At 40.7% G+C, this 22,710-nt stretch overlaps 1 protein-coding gene across 1 annotated transcript; it reads right to left on the minus strand.

Moving 5' to 3' along the window:
• Positions 1-900: 900 nt before the first annotated feature.
• Positions 901-8,896, minus strand: smad6a (SMAD family member 6a). The gene is made up of 4 exons (XM_077228749.1): positions 7,467-8,896; positions 6,375-6,431; positions 6,163-6,240; positions 901-1,688 (listed from the first exon to the last, which is right to left on the minus strand). The coding sequence occupies exons 1-4, from the start codon at positions 8,158-8,160 to the stop codon at positions 1,147-1,149; spliced, it is 1,371 nt and encodes a 456-aa protein (XP_077084864.1). The 5' UTR covers positions 8,161-8,896; the 3' UTR covers positions 901-1,146.
• Between the last annotated feature and the right edge of the window lie 13,814 nt (positions 8,897-22,710).

The raw sequence follows: 22,710 nt of genomic DNA on the forward strand, positions 1-22,710 counted from the left end.
AGGTGCTAGTTTTTCTCTTCTGTCTCCGCAGTCATAATATGCTCATGTTCACAGAGCTGAAGAATGCGCCTGGAGCTGGGCGGCTGGGGCTTCATGGCGCAGGGATAATGTCTATGTTGCTTTCTGGGAGTCCTGTTTTAAAAGGGATGAGGTGGGGCAAGGCAGACTGCTGAGTAAGCTAGCCACTACGCGGTCGCCCTCTAGAACAAACAAAGGCACTGAAAGAAAGCTTCCCTGGACCCTGATGTATTGCAACACTGGAAATGGAAAGCTGTGACACTTACTGTATGTGATGTGTGAGCATAGTCAAGTTCACTTTGTACTTTAAAAAAAATGGAATGAAATCGCTTCATTCTTCAGAAACTATCAGTGATTTTTGAGCTTGTATGAAGAACACTATATACCCTGTTCTACTGAAAAATTAAGTACTTGAGCTAATTGGACATCTTCAAATTATCTCTAGATAGCAACTTTGACACATATTTTTGATATGCAATAACATTTATAGAGTTTTATTCATGAAAATTCAACCAAACATAAAATCTTTGTAGGCAAAGACAAAAGACCCAGTGATAAATTCATGAATGTAAGCTCAGCATTGATTATAAGGGTGAAATTAAATTAGAGGTTTAGCTTTTGCTCAAAAAGCAGCCAGCAAAAAAAGACAAAACACCTAGCTGATATTAATCCTAGTAATAAAATATTTTTTTGCCATCTATCGTTTTTTTAAAAAGAAATATTCTTTCAAGTTTTGATTAATAGTCCTATGTGTTTGTTCAAATCTGCAGCTACGTATTGCATCAACTGTGTGTACTGCACTGACTGGATCATGCTGAAAATCTGCATATAATTTATAGTATACAACAAGACTCAATGTAAATTCCACACAGAAATCCAAAGTGCATTTCTTTTGTTTTTATTTTCTCTGTCCATCCATAAAGACATTGCATCATACATAAATAATTGTTGTAAAAATGACTCCGTATTTACAAGTATTCCATATAATACGTTTATATAAAACTTTATATTAAATTTAGATTTGTAGATTACATTTGGGATTGTGGCTGCGGGTGTCTGAGCATTTGCAGTGAGTGTGTGCAGTATGTGGTAAGAGTGTATTTGTCTGCATTTGATTGTGTGTATACATTATCTGTGGTTGTTGAGTAAAATCTCCAACCAACATGGACATGATGTAATGAACTGTCTGGAGTAGCATGGTCCCCAGCCCTTGGCAAAACTGATCCTCACACTGTTTGGGTCGTACGGCCCTTCCAGGTGCACCAAATCGCTGGGGGGTTGAATTTGGCACGACTTCTCATAGTCAAAAACCTTTATGGAGTAGCCTGGCATGACTCTCCTCACAGTCAAACTCAAGTAGGGGTGATGTTCCAGAGTTGGGGAATTCACAAAAATAGGGTGCTGACTGCGGTTGTAGGCCCAAACTCCATCTGGCTCTTTGCTGAGGAGGATGCCGTGTCCGATCTTGCCACGGGTGCGCTGGACGGAAGTGGAACGTGGAGAGAGGGGGAGCAGGCCCAAGCACAAGCCTGTACCCTGAGGTAGGTCATAGAAGATGCTAAGAGAGGCGTCGTGAACTGGGTACAGACGGCCCACGCGTGTACGAAGCTCCCAGTATGCCACGTTACACCAGTGATTCTGTGCCGAGGAGAGTGAAGACATACTGGCATCTGAGGAGAGAGAAAACAAATGTATGAAACCAAAGTACATAAAGCACAATATAAAACAATACCAAATTTTTTTTACAGCCTTTTAATAAAACTGCTGTCTGCAGTATTTTTTACAATTAGTTGGTCAAATTCATTGTAAAATTAAATAAAATATTTCAAAAAAATTGTTTATGCTGATTAGGGGAAAAAATATTGATTATTATTATTATTATTGTTGTTATTATATTATATATCTTCCTACAATACTGGATATACCAACGATTATAGGAATATTATATATAGCTCTATTGTGTATTTTTAAACTTTTATAACATTAACATGCTTTGTCCTTATTAGGCAAACAAACAAATAATGATAATAATAATGAATATTTTTTTCTTGTAGTTCTGAACACACTAGCATTACCACACTTATTTCGTCTGTAATGTGCTGTCATGACGAGCAATGTCAATGTTTTGACCACTCTCATATCAGCTCCCTTATTCTTTTTGATGTTACACAGAGCACATTCATTCACTAAATCTCCAATCCTATCAGGAGAGGATTCGAAACTAAAGAAGCAACGACCCCCACTAACAGGCCCAAATCTGTCATCTCTGACTCTAACACCCCCCGCTTCTGCCTCAGCATTCCTCTCTCCCCGCGCGGGGCCGACTGGGGCCCCCTCTCCCCCTCCGAGGACCAGCATTCAGCTCTCTGACCACTCAGTGAAGGCTCGCGACCCCCTGACCCCCCAGCCGCCAGCCTATCCAGTCTGATTAAGTCAAACACAGACTGATGGCATTATTTTGCTTCACAGGCTCTATTGAGGGAGAAGATCTAAAGCCCTGGGCCTATGCCCCCATTCTGCTCAGTCTCAACCCTCTCTGGCCCAAACAGACATCAGAGGACACACTGTTAATAAAGTACGTTTTGTACGGAAGGGTTGGGAAATTCACTGTCATCATCTTGGATTCTCTGGCCACTGACTTTAGTAGGCTATGTCCTTCCAAATACATAAAAAACAGATATGCATGGAAAAGACAAAAAGGAATATCAGAATTTCCATAGATATTTGCATAAAATTACATTTCTTTCTTTTCTGGGTTTAAAATAGATACAAAGGGAAAACCAGGCAAAAGACCTATCAGAAGTCACTGGAAAAGACTACAAACAATCTGCTTTTTAAAGGGTGCCTCATTAATGTTGAAGTTTAACTTTCTTAAATCTTATGGCGAAGACATGGAAATTATTGAAATAAGGAATAAACACATTTGCTTTTTGCTGCCAAGTTTAATTCTGCAAGCCTTGCTATTGTGTATGACAATGATGGTTTCAGTATCTCCTTTAAGTTTAAGTTACTCATATGCACTGTTTTGCATGCACAGTTGTTAGTGCCTGCAAAAGCATGCTTGGTGCTTGTGTGCCTAGCCTAAACCAACACCACAAAATGAGAGGGGGGAGGAGAGGATGGAGTCTTGTCTGTCCTGCTGTGCCAAATATTAGATCTCCCTCCACATATTAGACCCTTCCACCGAGCCAGTAAGTGGTGGGGGAGCTTAGAGAGAGGGGTGATAATGGAAATGCCACGACAAGAACCACCAGAGAACTCTAGAACACTTCCAGTTTTTTCACAGCTCTAGAACAATAGCACCGGTCCAAACAGTTTGGCTCCAAAAGCAAGCCAACGTCTTTCTTTCTGTGCATCTAAATCTATACTCTGATAAAGAGATCAGTACTACTTAAAGAGTAGTACTATACTATACTACTAGAGATAGTTCACCTGAAAAATAAAAATTTGATCATCATGTACTGATCATCATTCCCTCATTCCATTTCAAACCTGTATGACTTCCTTTCTTCTGTGGACCACAAACAAAGATATTCTGACTTTTTTTATCCATTAAATAAAAGTCAATGGGATACAATGTTATTTTGGAGCCCATATACTTCAGAATTTCTTAAAAAGATCACTCCTTTGTGTTGTAAAGAAGAGAGTATGTCAAATTGGTTTGGAATAAGGGTGAGTAAATAATAACAGAATTTTCATTTTTGGGTGAACTGTCTCTCTATGGTATATTTTTAGTAAACTAATATATGGCAGTCAGGCATACATGCACAAATCCTTAAATTGGGGGAAATATTTGTAGAACTGCCTTTCATTTGCAAGTCATTTTGTTGTTCATTCCTCTGGATGCTGAATTTGTGGTAAGAGAATTGACTGCATATTGATCCCTATATCTAAGATGAAACTAACAGCTTTTGTCAGGATGAGAAAGCAAAATGATTTCTCCCCGTCACAATACTGAGGAGACACTGAGAGAAATAAGTAATTACTATTATTGTATACTATATACTATTATACTATTATTACTATTACTATTTATTGTAATTACGTTTATGCACGATTGTGTTTGTTTGTCTAACAAACACAATCGTGCATAACCGTAATTACAATAAATCAGGCAACAAAAAAACCCAAAAATGACTAGATCTAAAAAAAAAAACATGAGTGTCCCTTAAAAAGCGGGGGCAAATAATTTTCCAACAATTGATAGAGTCATTCCTTGTCAACATCTGCAAAGAATCTCTGCAGAGACAGGCAGGATTTCATTAGTTAAATTGCGTGTTGGCCTGCGCTCTGTCAGGAAGAGGGGAAGCCACAGCGAGGCCTGTAATTTAAACCTTATTTTAAAATGCGACTGGCTGGCTATGCCAGGGCTTGCATTGCAAAACTCAGCAGGAAGCATCAACATGAATATAATGGAGGAAAGAACGTATGCGACACACCAAAAGGATCTTGTTCCTGTCTTCAGAGCTTTATATGCAGGGTAATAATCAGTGCAGGACTGTAAGACTCACAGCAGATAAGAGCTCAGGAGGCCCTGAGTCCCCCAGTCAGCATCCTGACAAGACTGCCCATTGTTGCTCATAATCTAATTTTGACCCAGTGCTGTAAAGCTGCTGGATGACGTCTTTTAGCTGTTTGCATAAAGCTCATCTAGATATCATAATCAAACTGGAGAAAGTCAATATTGATGAATGAATATTCCGAAGAAGGTGTAACACGTTTTCATCATATTAAAAATATATTTAAACACAGAAGCAATGAAATGGAGAGAACTAAAACCACATGGGTACATAATTGGACTAAAGGAAAAAGATAAAGAAAGAAAAAGACAACAAAACAAATGTCTGCTGCACATAGACAACATGCTTCTCCTTACCATACAACAACCATACAACAAGCACAGAAACTTTACGTGGGGAGGTTATTATATGCACGATAGAGAGAGGAATGCTTAGCTGACCAGTGCTAACAAAAATAGCATGGATAAGCAAAACCATTTGACATCTTATCCTAATTAGCAGCTCTGAAAACAGCAAAGGCCAAACCAAAGCATCACATTCGGCATACACTAACGTTCAAAAGTTTGACAACCCCCCCCCCCCCCCCCCCAGTAAAAACAGGAATAGTTTTAAATAATATTACAATATAAAATAACTTTCTATTTTTTGTGATGGCAAAGCTGAATTTTCAGTTTACATACAACCAAATAGTTCTTTAGTAATTGGATTGATCAATCAGACTGAAAAGCCTTCATGTAAACGCCTTAATCGATCGGATTGAGCTCGATCCGAATTGAATTTCGATCGGATTGGAAGGGGTGGTTTATTCCTTTTCTAATCTGATCGAGAGGACATGTAAACACTTAATTTGATTGAAAACCGAAACTGGAAAGGACTGTGCAAGTGAAATGACATATGACATGCGAAACGAGCTGCAGTTGTAGTTAAATAAAGTATTATAAATGACTTTTGTGTTATTCTAAAATTCTCCTACCACTCATCGTCTGTGAAGTGGAGCAGAACTAAGTCCCATCAGTCCTCACTTCAAACTCTCATCCACAGACACTTTATTTTGGGCACGGGAAGGGGTGTTTTTACTGATTGATAAAAATAAGCAGCACGGCACAACAGTTTATGTGCTCGTTGTCTCCTAGTCAGGACCCGTCATAGCTTGTGTCTTATAAACGCGAACATCAACCCGATCAATTTATTTAGCATTCATGTAAACAGTACCGTCGGATTCCTCAGTCAGAATTAATTCATTCTGATTTAAACAAAAGGTGTGCATGTAAACGTACCCAGTGTCACGTGACATTATCCTTCAGAAATCATTTTAATATGGTGCTCAAGAAACATTTATTTTTATTCATGTTGAAAACACCTGCCCAGCTTAATATTTTTTGTAGCAACCATGTTCAATTCTCTTCATGTTTCTTTGATGAATATAAAGTTCAAAAGAACAGCATTGATTCAAAATAAAAAATCTTTTGCAACATTTTAAATGTATTTTGAACTTTTGAATGGCAACCCAAACTTTTGAACAGTAGTGTAAATACACATCAGGATCAACCAGAAAGTCTCAGTAATTATTGAATACTTTTCCTCCATTTAAATGCATTAATTTACTGAAGACTTGAACACCAACCTGAATAGTCCTGCGACATACCACAGTGTGAACGTGTGGCTTCGGTTTCTATGTAAGGCAGCACTGGGAGGGAAGAATCTGCAAAATGACAAGACATAAAATTCAATCTTTTCTCCATTTGACTGCAGTTAAAAACATGACGGAGCAAAAACATCATACTTTATTTCAAGGAATCTTTGCTTACTTGAACTGAGGAAAACTAAATGACTTACTCAGTGGCTTGTGTTCTGGTAAGGGGGGGAGATGGGAGTATGGAGGAGGTGGTGTGTCTGAAAATAGGGAGAACTGAGTTAGGAGTTTTCTTTCGATTGAGTATACCTACAGAACTGAACACATCTCTGATACCTATTTGACCAGACCTAGATCTAAAGATCTAACACTGCGAAAGCATTTGGCACAGATTCTCCAACATGTTTACAGCCAATGAGAATGTTACCAGCTGGTATGGAAATTACAGGTGAAGAAGAGCCATCTATCAAAAAGACAATGAACGTCACCATGAGCCAAGAATGCAAGGAGTCCAATTAAAAGTGACCAGTTCTGAATCTCATTATTAAAGAGGGTGGAAACACTTTTGCTGACACAGTGAATAAAAACTTCAGATGGAAAAATATGTAAAACACTTAATGTATCAGACTTTGCTTTAAAACTATAAACCACTTAAAGGACATCAGTGCTGGACTGTAGTGACCATTTGTATGCATGACTAGTTCTCTTTTAGGACTACAGCGCATGTCATACTACTTTTATTTTTGATATGGTTTAGTTACTAAACCAGCATGTTACATTTTTACTCTATATTCTTTCTTGACCCTCCTCTAAGATTACTGTTCAATCAATTCTGTTCTCAATCTGCAACTGTTCATACACAATGTTAGGGCAGTTTTTTTTTTGTGAATAGGGAGGGAGTGGAGAAATTGAGAATCCCAGAGGGAGTCTAGTTGGGAATTCCACTTCCTGAACAGGAGTATCACTGTCCAACTCCCCTCCCAATCATTCACCCAGGCTTCACGAAAAAAAGGGGGAAAAAGTGTTATATTAATTCAAAGGATTTATTTTGTGTTTTGCCTCATTTGATGCAACAGAAACAATTAAACCAGTCTAAGATGTTTTTTTCTTTTACTTCCAAAAAGTGCTCATAAAGCATCAAACAAACCAGCCTGGATAGGTGGGAAGAAACAGCAAAGTAGTTACGTTTTTTCAGCAGGGTTGAAAGGAAATAGTTATTACAATTCAAAAGCATACCAGATTGAACAATAAAGTCATTATTGCCTTGACTAAACACATTTACAGGGTTTCCTTACCATCTTTGACTGGTCCACAGAGGCGGCTGTAGTGATGGGGGTTGCAGCAGAGGGTCTGGCTGTCCTCTGCCCTGAAGCTTTGACAGTGAAAGAGCGGTTTGAGGAGAGAGGAGAGCCGCAGGTCTGACCAGCGGAAAAGTCGACATAACAGGTACTGTGGAGACACCAGTTGACCTCCAATGCGCACTTCAGTCTGCGAAACCAGGACACATCCACTGGGCATCCCGCCTTGAGATTCCACAGCTTCCAGTAAAACATCCAGAGACTTCTCTTTCAACTTTTTGAGAAACGCATAAGTGCACTTCTTGAGTTCTTGTTCGGTCACGGCACCAGTTTTCAGTTCACTGCCACTCAAACTGCTGTAGTTGTTGTGGTTCCTATGTTCCACGCGACAAGCAAGTCGGTTTTTGCCTCTGGGGAGGTCTTTAAACAAACAGCATGTCACCGTCCTGCCTTCGCTCCCCTCGTCGAGGGACCCATCCTGTTCAATAAGGACCCCCGGTTCCCCGCGTTCCTCTACGCGTTTGCTGCAAGAGCCCGCATTGTTTCCCAGTGCGTATTCCGTTCTGGAGACCTTCTCTGGGTTGCTGTCACTCCAGTCATCCGGACCTCCATCGCCCCCCTCTTTACCTGCGGTGACCAAACGGCTTCTCCAGAGTCGCCGAACCAGACCCGAGCGTCTCGTCCTGAACATACGACAATTTAAACAGTTTGCATCCGTTTTTTCTATGTTTGGTCAGAACCGCGGAGACTCCAAACGCTCGTGCGCTCGCTGTCCGACATCAATGATCTGTGCTCACATGCACAGCCGAGCAGAGCCTGAGCAAAGCCCAACATTAGACTCCACTGCTACAATATATCAACACTGTAGCAACGGGATGGCTGTAATCCTAGTGCACTACGCAGGGAGCGGTGCATCCACTTTCTAAACATTCCCCGTCAACATGATCAACTTTATTCTTGATAAACAACGCGAAATGCACGATATGCAGGAAAATAATTCCCAAAACAAACCTCCTTTTTCAAGAAAACCTCCTGCAGCTGTTTAATGTCGCCGAGCACATGAATGGATCTCACTATAATCCTTATTGGCGTTTAACGCGCTCCTCGCGGAAGAAAATTATCGTGTTGCGACGGCAAAGTGGTCGTTCCGGGTAGGTAGATGGACATGTAATGTCTTGAGGTTTCGTTCCGTGTTTCGTGCGAGATTAATGGGATTCTTCGATGGTTTCTTTCACCGTTTCACTCTCTTTCTTCTTCAGATACACACACACACGGGGCCCCTGAGGAGAGCAGTGGAGCCATTGGTTGATTCCCATCATGTGCTCGTCTAGACACTTTGGCGGCTGCGAGCCGCGCTGATTGTTGCGCAAACACAGTATCAAGTTTCCGAACTCTTAAAGGAGCAACATGTACCTCTGTGTGTGCGCGCTCTGTGCCTGCGACAGGAAACCAAAATGTTATGGCTGCAGTGATTGTGATTGTGCACGAAAAAAAGTTATTGCAAGACACGAACATGTTACTGCTGTAATGACTGTGATTTTGTAAGAAAAAAAACGTTCGCTATTACAAACTGCTAACTTCTCAAAGTGGATATATCGCTAGTAAGACAAATAGTACGACACTCGTATTTTTGGGGAAAAATACAAATCTTTGCATCATTAGCTTAATTTTTATTTAGTAAATTTTTATAATTTAAATGAACTATTGACATAAACTATTGAAATAACTGCAAGACGAATTCACTTCATTTAACTTTAATAGTTTATTCTACATCTTTTTTGTTACACACACACACACACACACACACACACACACACACACACACACACACACACACACACACACACACGGTTCACTGAAACAATAAGGCAAATGTTCTTAATTTTTCTTTTGCAACGCATAGCCTATATATTTTTTTTTTTGTCAATTTAATTTCACATATGGAATTACGTAAACTCTACTTAAGGCTAGTTAGTTATAATTAGAAAATAAGTAATTTTAACTAGGCCATACAGTAAAAGATTGAGTAATTTCTACTTAGTTGAAGCTTCCTAAACAATACTTTTTACTCAAACAATATAACACTGAATTAATCCACACTTTTAAAGTGTACGCTTAAACATATCCAAGTAATTGATACAATACATATTGTGTAGATATCACATAAAATAAATAAAGTGGCACATGAACACAGAGATCTCAATATGTATGACGGTAACATTCAATTGATCGTTTATGATATGAATGTGTCATTTTGAGTAGAAAGTAAATTCCAAATGTTACAAAATGGCAAGTTACTGAACCTAACAACACAAGCAATGATAAAACAGTGAAAATACAGCTGGAAAACCACAAAAAATAAAATAACTGTATTAATTATTTAAGCCCAAGAGCATGATGTGAGCACCAGTATCAGAAAAGGTGAATAGTTTTACCTACTTTTATAATGTTGATATTTACACTTTAAATTCTACAAGCTTAAATTGAGTGCTAATATAGAATTTACGTTTGTCTTTTTGCATCATCCAAAATCCCTGTCCTTGTGGGGCCATTTTTTGGTCCCCATGAGAAAAACAGCTTATAAATCATACTAAGTGATGTGTTTTTGAAAATCTAAAAATGCAGAAAGTTTTATGTGATGGGTAGTTTTAGGGTTAGGGGATAGAATATACCATTCAGTATAAAAATCATTATCTCTATGGAAAGTCCCCATATGAAAACCCAACATGTGTGTGTGTGTGTGTTTGTGTGTGTGTGTGTGTAGTCAGAAGTCTGGCAAAACCATATGATATTTCTTTATTACGTTGTGAATTTGATATTTGTATTAAGCATTATTTTTTCTGCACTAGTGAATGATATGTAGCGGACATAACAGACATTCAGAATGATGAAGATTTTGCCCATTATGTTAATGTTGCAAACTTTTGCAAATTGTTAACATCAAGAGCAAACTGCATTTGCTCTTACACTCCTACTTCAGTGGCAGAATCCTTAGGCTTTCTCCCTTTACTTATCAGAGGGAGTGATAACTGTTGTAGCCTGCATGGCGTCAGGCTAATAATTGCAGCTACTCCCATGAAGTCTCTTAGATAATCTATCAGCAGAGGTCTGGAGCAGAGACGGAGAGACCAGCACCAAACTAGCACCCAAAATAACCCCAGTTCAGACAGACATGGTCCTGTTGATGGGGTCTAGCAAGACCCAACAGGAATAGCATGTCAACAAGCCCCTTACTCCTAATGGACTTTAGGGAGAAAGGCAAGACAGTGGGAGACAGAAAGGACGGCACTCACATCCCCTCAAGGCCTTTCCTTGGGCCCATACTAGATGGAACTTGGATACTGCTTAGATTCTCTAGACTAGAGAGACAAAAACAAAAAAATAAAACATTCAAAAGGGTGAGTATGGCTAATAAGTTGAGTTGAGCTTAGATGGATTGAGTTTAGGAAAAAATAATAATTACATTACACAATGTAAAGATGTTTTAGCATTATTGTAAGTTGCTTATTAGTGACTGCTGGTGTGGTCTATGGTAGCATGAAAGTTGTAGCCACAGACAGACATTAGCAGTGCAATCTGTCTCCTGTGGAAGATTCTGGACGTCAAAACAGAGTTTCGGCAAGGAAAACCTCATTTATGGTGAAGACAAGGAGACAGCCAGAGACTTAAATGAATGTCTGCTGAGTTAATGTGACAGATGTTTCTACGTGGCAGGAGTATGTGCATAAAAAACAACAACTATGGAATATCCTTAAAAAAGGCAGATTGTGACGTTTTCTTCTAAAAATTGTTAATAATGGCAACGTGTACTGTTTGGTAAAATTCACTCTATAAATATTACAATTTCAGTGTTTTCGATTATATGAGTTTTAACCGGATTTAAGAATTTCAATCAGATTAACTTCATATATATATTATATATATATAGCTCTTCTTCCATGTACAATTGAATGTAGAAAATCAACATCTCAAAAACAAAGATTTTGCCAACAACTAATTTTTTTACTTGTCCACTACAATGGACATCATGACTGAAGCAACATAAAAATTCTCGTATATTAACCTTTTCACGACACATATCTAAACATAAGTTCTTGCCCATGTCCTATGGCATGTGAGTGTTCATAGTATACTCACAAGCACTGTCAGTGTCCAGTGTGCTTGGAATTGTCCACGATAGGCTGGATCTCTCCAACCCCAATGCATGTGTACTGTGCACTGCCGGCAGCTCTATCGTTCCGCTCGAGCGGCGTGTAGCACCTGCTAAGCAGGGCAGTGGCCCAACACGGTCCGTTCCTGTTTTCGGGTGCTAATCCAAATGTGGTGACCGCCGTTTTTGGAGGCCACGGAGAGTTGGGACGATCGTGTGGAGGTCGAGAAGCATCGGTGTAGTGTTCACGACAAGTTTCCTCTAGATGCCCTGAGTCTGAGCGGAACATTGACTGTAGGTGGGATGATTTTGTCTCGCTCGATGCAGACAAGGAATGGTCTGAGGATATATATACTGTACATTTGTGTGTTTCGGTAGGGCCGATGTGGATCTTTTTGAATCTGGAGAAAACATGCGCCACCCGCTGTTTTCTTGATTACGGACAGGAGTGCCCTGTTGGGGTGGATGCCCTGTCGCATGTATAGCCCAGGAATTTGCTGTACTCAAAAGGGTCTGTCACTGATTTTGGTGGCATCTTGCTGCAACAAAGACATGGTGCGGGAGCATGGGCATCTTGATGTTGATGTTAAGTACGCTATGATGTTTTTCCCTATGCAGGGAACTGCTGTCCCAGGCAGGAGGCAGGTTCTGCACCCTCGGCCAGAACGGTGGTCTCTAGGGGCCTACCTGTTGAGAAAGGGAGAATCTGATTGTAGCTATAATACAGAGCGCTTGCATTGTGTTAAAGCAGCATTTATTTGAAGCTTGGTGTGGGCAAAGATCTGTATCGCCGCATCGGTGCCTAATTGAGGGGATACTGTTATCTTTTCAGAAGGAATGTCACTCCCATTACACCCTTTAAGTTTATTGAACAGCCATTTTGGCTTGTCATAAGGGCATTAATGGTGCTGCACCAAAGTGCGCACCTGCTTGCCATTCGGTTCCTTAAAGGCTCAGGTAAACTTAATTTTCCTCTCCCTCTCGCGCACAGTCGAGAGCGCAAGCCTTTCAAAGTATACTCCTTGTGCTGCGTGGGTTGAAAGACGCTTTCGGCGCAAATGCACTTTGTGGATGTTGTTTTCAAGTGGTCTCTCTTCCACCTATAGCTGGTGTGTGTTGAGCGCACTGGCACCGTTGTACTGTGGCTGCCGTAGCATCATCCAAGTGGATGCTGCACACTAGTGGTGGTTGAGGAGATACCCCAGACATGATTGTAAAGCGCTTTGGGTGTACAGCAGTAAATAGGAAACGAGCCATATAAATACCTCTTCATTATCACTTGCACATGCACTTTTGTACCGGACATCTGCGGACTCTCCAGATGCTGATGATTATGTCACATGGACAGTGCATGTGCCGTCGTGGAACTACCGCGTTCCGCTCCATCTTGCGCACAGTTGAGTTTGCGAGCATTTAAAAGTATACTACTTTGGCCGTGAGCATGGAAAGACGCATTTCGCGTGCAAAGCACTTGCAAGTGGACTTCCAAAGCAAACAAGTCACTCATATATGCGCTGTTGTACACACACCGTGGACCCTCCTGTTGATGTAAATTGCACGTGGACGGTGTATACAGCTCAAGTATACTTTGGGCTTTAAGGGGGTCGGCGTATTTAAGCTCGTTATAAGATTTAATGGTGCAGTCCTGACCTGATGGAAGGTCTGAAGGCTATGTGTGAACCTACATTTGAGCCTTTATAATCCTTGAATATAAGGATGCTGGCCTGTCGTTGGTACTGGCATCAGTGAAGCAAGATGGTGTTTTTCATTCGGTATATCGCTTTTTCATCCAATTTGCATGCCCTTCCTTCGTCCCTTATGCAAGTTGTATGCAGGTACACTGGGCAGATGCAGGCTATACGCTTGTCTGACTAGCCTTTTTGTCATGTTTTCCAACTCGGCCAGTGGGAGCTGCCATCTTATTTCGCATTGGATTTGTCAGACTGGAAAAACTTGAAGGACTTTAAGAGAGGGCCACTCTCTGAGAAAACAAAGGAAATTAACACTTGAACTCCCCCTCATGCACTATTGAGACGAAGGTCTCACCTCCCTCATCCTAATCTACATTTCTCTCCCCCATTTTTCATCCTGGCAGAGATCTCCCAAACTCACACAAGAATCTAAATGGTTTAATGTGAATGATTATCATCTAGTTTTATACATATTTGGTATTATTTGAAATGTCTCGGTACGACTGGTACAAATGTCTCATTCCCAAAGAAGTAAACCCAAAACGTAATAAACTTCTTAGGAAGTTTAGAAATATCTTCCACACCCTCCAATACTGGAGGGTGTGTCTTTGAGTTAACACCTTCAACCATTTGACTGAATGCTAATTTTCCACTGCTAGCAAATGGTGACTTACAGGTAAATTTCCACTGTGAATGATATTTAGATTTGAAATGAGGTCTGGGTATATAATGAAATGCAGCGAGCGCTCAGGGCCTTTTCTATATCTGAGATCGGCCCGTGAGGCTGAGAGTTGCGAGACTCTCAGCCTCACGCATTTCTTGTCGGGTAAACTTTTTCCTCTTTGTTCTAGAGCATTTGATGTTTTGCATTGATTGTCCTTGAATTGATTATGAAATTATAATGATACATTTACCTGACAAATTAAATTGTGACATTTGATTATTCTAATTGACTTTGACATTATTTGCATTCAAGAGTTTAAAAGAATAGTAAAACATTCGCTCACATTTAATGATGCACAGATATCATTAAAGCCTTTTCATTTATGGAGTCAGATGAAATAACGAGAAAATACATATGAGAAAATGTATTGCATTTAACCAAAAATACTTTGCCGCGAGAAAAGACAGTAACACGCAAAGACCTTCACCGCTAATTCGAATACCGCCATTGGAAAAGCTGTCTATATTTAAGGAGTTGGTTCTGCCTGGAGGAGTGTGTGCACTCTATGAGGGCATAGAAATGTCATGGCCATGGTTTAAGGTTGTCGTACGGATGCCAGCTGGGCATCACTGCACCATAGTCTGCAAAAAGATGGACGACGCCCCTTCGCTCTCTACCATTGGCAAGAAGTGAATCCACCATTGTCCCGATATGGCGCTGACATCTTGGGACTTGAGTCTGCGCAGTTGCAATTTTGGGACCAGACCTACGCAGTAGTAAGCAGGAAGTAAAGCCGCGAAATTAACGCCCCGCCCTCAATCTCGCTGAATCAATCGCAAGCACACGCCCCTGCACTTTTTTTAAGTGGCCTGTCTGCTCCGTTCTGTTCCAATTTTGATGTCTGCTGATTGCAGTATTTCGTTAAAATAAGGTAAATACAACTACTAACCACATAGTCATATTTAAATTGTAACACATGTGTTAATGTGTTAATATAGGACCTATACTGGAAAATACGAGTAGCCTACTCATATAACAACAATTAAACAACTCACAATTTGGCATTATTTGCCAAAAAATTGCTAAATTTGGCAAACTCACAATTATTTTGCATGCGCAAAAAACTCAAAGATTGATCGAATATGCCAGATCGGTTAGCACATTCTACTGCAGAACAATGTCGGTGTGAAATAATTAATTATAGAAATGTAGATATTAAATTTAAAGCTCCAATCTCCTCAGTCCTCCAAAGATCCCGAAAAAAAATTCCGTTGGTGCCTCAGTGACTACTTCGCTCAGAGAACCTGTCAATCACAGCTGTCAATCATGACGCCACAACGCCGTTTTTATAGCATCAAATAACTAACTAAAAACAAACACTTGAAATTACATCAGCATGATAAAAACTACAGTAGGCTACATGACAGAAACTATCTTTGGAAAAAAGATATGTGAAGTGTAATTTAATTGTTTAGTTGGTATCACGTCCCCTTGAATAACATGGGGAGGCGGGGTTTATGACCTATACTAGGACCGGTCACCGGGGGGCGATCGAGACGTTTCACTTTCAGGGCTTGTGCAGCACGCTTGCACCGCACACGTTTGTCCGGTTTACCGGTTAGACGTTACTGCTGCGACGGTAGCTCAGTCCGTGCTCACTGCAGGGTATTTTTAACCAGGGGTCGTCTTTCTCTTGAAAAGGGATAAATGGCGATGCAGGTTCCTTCCGTCTAGTTCAGCGACATGGCGGGGTGTGAATATATTTCCCATAGTCATGTGTTGTACTGAGTGAACCGACTGAATGGGAACGTTGAGTTATGCATATAAGTATAACTACTGTTCCCAGAAGGAGGGAAACGAGGTACAACACCTCTGAGCCCCACGCAGTCGGAGGCTCGGTGAAGAGCTACACTGAACAAAGGTAATGACGCATACTACTGACGAGGTGGCCCCGTCCACATCGTCATGCGTCATTGAACTTTGAGGCGTGAATAAAGGTGTCTTAAAGGAGTAGTTTACATTAAAATGAAAATTACCCCATGATTTACTCACCCTCAAACTATCCTAGGTGTATATGACTTTTATCTTTCAGACGAATAAAATCTGAGTTATATTAAAGGACAAGTTCTGTATTTTACACTTAAAGCCCTGTTTTAAGATCGTTTCTGATGAAATAGAACGGTTAAGATTGAAATTTGGACACGTGCTGCTGGCCCGAGAATTTTCGGTTTCTGTGGTAGCTCCACAATGGTTTCATAGATGCACTGGAACAATCATTCATAAAATGCATTAAACTTCAGTTTACAAAGATGTGAAACTCAACGAGTGGTCTGGGGTGTTCACTGATATGCTCACACAAAAATCGCTGCAAAAGATGCTTTCCAACAGGTTTTATCGTAGTTTTTGTCCAACTCCATTGACTTGTATTGGATGTTCTGTGAGGTACGGTATTACTCCGCCGCCGGAAACGGAAATGGGGTTGTTTGTATTCTTCCTGTAGTCGTATGCAGTTGCGGCATCGTAGGCTACGCAATCCAAACAGTGGTTTGCTTGGAATTGGCAAAGGTGCATTATCGCCACCAACTGGGCTGGAGTGTCTATTATTCAAGCTCTCAATGGAAGAATGTACGGGTGTGAGGCGTTTGGAAAAATAGGTCCACAGTATTACAATGAATGGTAAAACACCTGTTGGAAAGCATCTTTTGCAGCGATTTTTGTGTGAGCATATCAGTGAACACCCCAGACCACTCGGTGAGTTTCACATCTTTGTAAACTAAAGTTTAATGCGTTTTATGAATGATTACCACAGAAACCTAAAATTCTCGGGCCAGCAGCATGTGTCCAAATTTCAATCTTTACCGTTCTATTTCATCAGAAACGATCTTAAAACAGGGCTTTAAGTGTAAAATACCAAACTTGTCCTTTAATAAACACCCTGACGCTGCCGAGCTTGATCTTGGCAGTGGATTGCAACCATCAGTTTGAAGCTCAAAAAAGTGCATTCATCCATCATAAAGAACACAGCTCCGGGGGAATAAGGCCTTCTGAAGCAAAGCGATGAGTTTATGTATGAAAAATATTCATATTTAAAACTTTATAGCTTCCAGTCAAATGGCCATTCTCAGTCTACTTGCGTAACTTACGCAACTTGTGAGGTCGGAATGGCGTAGCGTAAAAATCGGCAGTATGTCGCATTACTCGTATTAGTTGCGCTTTAATCGCAAGTAGACTGCTTATGGCCGTTTGACCAGACATAATGTTATGTTGTTTAGCCTAAACTAAATGTATTTCTATTACATGTGTTTTATTACCCTGTGGCCAGTTCAACTATGTCCAGCACTTTGGTCAGCGCAAGCTGTTTTAAATGTGCTATAGAAATAAACTTTACTTAACTACCAATGTCAAGAGCATTAAGATCGTTTGGCCATTATACAGATGGCACAAGAGGGCGATATCCCATAGTCATGTGTTGTAGGCTACCTCATTTCCCTGTTTCTGGGAACAGTAGTTATATTCTTAACTCAATGTTTTTAAATGAATCAGTTTTGTGAATGATTCAACTTACACTTACTGTGTCAGGTTTGTGCAGGTTGCTGAAGACGAGGACACGGGAACTTCAATGAAGCTAATTTACAAACTAAGCTTCCAGAAAAATACAGGAACAAAGGAAAAAACTCCAGGCATTCAGTACACACAACCATACATGGACGAAGACCAACAAACACTGAGGGAAAACACAGGGCTTAAATGTACTGGGGGTAACGGGATAATTGAAAGACACAGGTGATGGGAATTTCTAATTAAACAGACAGGGAAAAACTAACAGGACTAAACCAAAATCACAAAGACAGGGGGAAACAAGATCACAGAACTAAACTGAACACATCAAAACCATGACAGGGCGGAGCTGTCGGACCCTCGGGCATTCAGGGCAGAGCTGTCGGACCCTCGGGCATCCAGGGCGGAGCTGTCGGACCCTCGGGCATTCAGGGCAGAGCTGTCGGACCCTCGGGCATCCAGGGCGGAGCTGTCGGACCCTCGGGCGTCCAGGGCGATTAAGACCCTTCGGGTGGCCATGGCGGTGAGGACCCTTTCGTCACAACCTCCATGGTCCCCTCAGAGGACGTACTGCCCCCCCCCCAAATTTTTAATGGGGAACTTGACAGTCACAAAGATTGACTCTTGGTGCTCAGGACTGGCGGGCTCTGGCGCAGGATCGGCGGGCTCTGGCGCAGGATCGGCGGGCTCTGTGCTGGATTGGACCAGCATATCAGGAAACTCGGGGCTGGACGGGATCAGCACATCAGGAAACTCGGGGCTGGACGGGACCAGCATATCAGGAAACTTGTGGCTGGACTCATGGGCCATAATTGATATGTGTGTGTTGTCCACACACAGAATAGCCGTAGACACTACAATCAGCACTGTGTCTTCATGAGCAGATTCAAGTGCACCGTGCTCAGTCGCTGGCAGGCAGGTGACGGGCTCAGGCTCTGGTGGGCAGGCGATGGGCTCTGGCTCTGGCGGATAGACGATGGGCTCAGGACATACTGGACTCGGAACTGGCTGGAGTGGAAGATCTTCCACCACGAAGTTGGATCCACACACCCATAGCGTGTGATCCACAAACTCCAGGAAAGACAGATCAAGATCTTTTACCAGAAGTATCTGGGCAAGAGGGTCTTTCAATCCACCCCAAAAACTCTGTTTAAGTTCCTCTTCTTCCCAGGTCACGTCATCATAAAGATCCAGGTAAATCCCCGCATATTAAGTGAGCGATCATATTTGAAAGAGGATAGGTGTTTCCATGGTGTTCACCTTTTTCTTTTTATTATTTCTCACCTTGCTCATTTTCGGTTTTTAAGGGTTGGTCATTCTGTCAGGTTTGTGCAGGTTGCTGAAGACGAGGACACGGGAACTTCATTGTAGTTCATTTATTTACAAACTAAGCTTCCAGAAACTTCCAGAAACATACAGGAACAAAGGAAAAAAACTCCAGGCATTCAGTACACACAACCATACATGGACGACGACCAACAAACACTGAGGGAAAACACAGGGCTTAAATGTACTGGGACTAACGGGATAATTAACAAGACACAGGTGATGGCAATTTCTAATTAAACAGACAGGGAAAAACTAACAGGACTAAACCAAAATCACAAAGACAGGGGGAAACAAGATCACAGAACTAAACTGAACACATCAAAACCGTGACATACTGGTATTACAATGTAACCAGCAAGAAGAGTAACTGAAAAGCTAGACCAACTCACTCTTATTATAAAAGTGTCCATCAAATTTGTCATTTTAAATAAGCCAGAGATTGAATTAAATTTATTTTTGTATGTTTGTATGAAAACTTCTTTGTTTCTAAAAAAACTCAAAATCTATAATTTAACTCTTGTATAACTAAACAGCATATCTGAGGAGTACGCAATTCAAAGATTTCCTCTTTGAATATACAACAGTCTCTGCATTGCAAAGCTGACTCCTTCCATTCATTTAATGTGCTTTTAAAGCCTGTTGTTGCCTCTGTGAGGAAAAGAGAATATCTGAGAACCCGAGGAAGGAAGTAGGCTGAAAACAGAGGAAAGGGAGAGAAACTCAGTGAGATCAGGCCACTCTGTTGCTGTAGCTGATTGTACTTTAGTCTAGTCTCAGAGTGCCTGCGGCGCCGACGGAGAAGGCCATAAACTTCTAGACGATAGAGAGAGATAGAGCTCATACTTGTGCGAGTAAACAACGAGTTTACTTTACTTAGCGTGCAATTCACTTCGCATTTGTGCAGCACAGTCGATGCAAATGAAGTTATCTTATGCCAAGTCATTTCAAAACTATTATCTTCACAGTGGTACACAAGACTAAATGATTACAATAACACCGGTAAAAACATGAACAACGATAGCGCGCTGCTGAGATTGAAGTCGATTCAGGGAAAAAAAAGAAAGAAAAACAGAGACAGAGATGTACAAACACAGACAGGCAGATATGAAGATTACAAGTTCATCAGTTTGCGTTCATCAGTAAACCTGCATAACCAGAGACAGGCGTGTCCCATCAGCAGTAATAGACTTTGCGTGCATCTGTGCCAATCAGTATTTACGTCAGTGGGTACAAAGACTACATCTAATCTACAGGAGAGATGCAGAGAGGGAGTAAGAGGACAGAAAGGGAGAAGACTAGTACAGGGGCCAGCAGGGCTCCTCGGGGTGAGCTGAACTAAGAGAGAGAGAGCGAGAAAGAGAAATAGAGAAAGAGCAAGGGGTGGAGAGGCAGAGTGGAGAGAGTAAATCAATGGAGGAGATTTGAGACAGGAAGAGTATGGCGTCAGTACAGGCTGGAGATAAGGGCTTTAGCTCCATACACAAACACACTTGTTCTCTCGTGCCGAGCAGCTTTGTCTCACTGTCAACTGACCAGACCACTGCTATATGGCCGTCTGACTGAGTTAATGCTCCTGGCGCTCATTGACTTCCCATGTTGAGATACCAGTCATTATGATTATGTTTATTTTATTCTTTTACATTGCTCAAAACAAAATGGATTCTAATTTCTTGTTTTGCTCTTTTCATTTCTCTCTATAAACTATCTTAATGTAAAGTTGAACTTTGGTCAAAATGGTAACAATAGATTGGCTGAACTCACATGTAACTAAACACGGACCTGACTGAGAAACGTGTGAGTCTGGCCAGGGGTCAGACAAACTTTTCCTTAAATATAAGCCAGAAAGACAGAGTAGAAAGGAGACTAAGGGAAAAGCTACTTCTTTCACGAAGAACCCTCTGCTTTGCAAGTAACGTCGAGTATAAGTTTACCAAGACTGCATGTGTTTTCGTGTGTTTTTGGCTCTGATTTAGACTGACATAGGAGCAGGAAAAAAAGAGGAACTGAGCTCCTCAAAAGAAGGAAAAGAAAGAAAGATAACTTTTATTTCACTGCTTTCTTTCAGTTCTTTTTGTATTTTGTTTCTCCTGTGACTTGAATGTTATTCAGTGATCTCGGTCAACTTCGTTATGTTAGCTAAATTACTCAAAAATTACTTTCGAGGCTGCATTTTGCGGCATTGAGGTACTATTTCAGTGCCCTTTAAAATGTTGCATTTATTGATCTGTGAGTAAACGGATCCCGTGTGGCTCTCTTTTTGTGCACTGTATCACAGCACACAACATGCTGAATGCTTCACAGAACAACACTGTCCTTAATTTTAATCATAGTGATACTATGATTATAACTGTGTAGACCGAAAAAATAATTTTATTAATCATATTTTTGTCTTGTTTACCAGTCAAACTATCTAAACATAACATAAACTTAATTAAATATATGTATTGTCTGAAAACAATTAAAGAAATAATAAATAAAGGCTATACTATACAGATAGACACTTTCTATACACAGCTTGATTTTAAAAGAGACAAGAATGTTGGGCACAAAGGTGTGACAGTTTCATATTTCTAACAAAGTCTAAAAGTACAAAGAGAAAGGTATAATGCATAATAGGAAATAACTATTATGGGCAATGAATTCATCAAATTTGTGATTGTGTTTTTTCTGCATGTTTCTGGAGGGAATGGGTGGGATGTTTTTATAGTGCGATTCATTCAACTGTTTCAAAATCTCTCTCCCTGATTACTGTATATTGAATTCCCTGCATTTGGCGAGTCAACAACTCTCCCACTAGTTCATAATTCTTGAGAAGAAAAAAAATATAAGCCCTCAGTGAGAAGAGGAGAGAGAGGGGATCTGTTTTTGCAGAACGTGGTTTATATCGCAAGTAATTGCATGTGATCCTTCTCCCATCTTCAAAGGCGAGCGGTTCTGCAGTTTAGGGTTAGGAGGCCAGACCAGAACCAGGTCGGCTCTCAATTTCCTGTCCCTGCCTGGCTCTGCGCAGAGAGAGAGGATCTGAGGCAGAAACGTGTGAAATACAGAAGAGAGATCTACAGGCAAAGTTGTGTGTGTGTGTGTGTGTGTGTGTGTGTGTGTGTGTGTGTGTGTGTGTGTGTGTGTGTGTGTGTGTGTGTGTGTGTGTGTGTGTGTGTGTGTGTGTGTGTGTGTTTGTGTGTGTGTGTTTGTGTGTGTGTGTGTGTGTGTGTGTGTGTGTGTGTGTGTGTGTGTGTGTGTGTGTGTGTGTGTGTGTGTGTGTGTGTGTGTGTGTGTGTGTGTGTGTGTGTGTGTGTGTGTGTGTGTGTGTGTGTGTGTCAAGTTTCAACATCAAAAAGTTCAACATTTAACAAAGATGCACCTCATGTTCATAAAATCTAAATGAACTATTTTTATTTAGGTCATGGAATGATTTATATTTCTGAATAAGCTTGGCCTGACACCAATGCAATACTTTTTTAGGGGTCAAATCAGGCAGAAGTAGCTGGTTAAGGAAACAACTAGACACGTTCATTATTTACAGTTCTTTCTTTATTTTTGAATTATAAAAATAACAAGCAAAATCCAATTTCTCTTCAAGTTGCTGGATTTAAAACCTCACAAATCAACTAATAACAACAACAACAGAGAGACTGTTTTTTCTGTTTTCTGAATAAAGATAACTTTATTCATTTATGAATGAACAAACAAACAAAAAACAAAACAAAAAAAACGTTATTAATATTGGTGGGATGCCAATTAGTTATATTTCATGGTCCCTTTCTAACAAGAAAGACAAACTCAGGGTTTCCGCTACATCTCACACAACTAATCAAATCTTCTCTATTAACTTTTTTTCCCTTTCAAACA

The sequence above is a fragment of the Siphateles boraxobius genome, unplaced genomic scaffold (assembly GCF_051911475.1).
Source record: "Siphateles boraxobius isolate OS27281-9 unplaced genomic scaffold, OSU_SipBor_1 130, whole genome shotgun sequence".
Lineage (NCBI taxonomy): Eukaryota > Metazoa > Chordata > Actinopteri > Cypriniformes > Leuciscidae > Siphateles > Siphateles boraxobius.

Coding starts and splice junctions, on each gene's coding strand:
- smad6a (XM_077228749.1), bottom strand. CDS start 8,160: ATGTTCAGGACGAGACGCTCGGGTCTGGTTCGGCGACTCTGGAGAAGC. Junction 6,432..7,466: donor CTGTGGACCAGTCAAAGATG/GTAAGGAAACCC, acceptor CCCTATTTTCAG/ACACACCACCTCCTCCATAC. Junction 1,689..6,162: donor TATGTCGCAGGACTATTCAG/GTTGGTGTTCAA, acceptor CTCTCTCCTCAG/ATGCCAGTATGTCTTCACTC.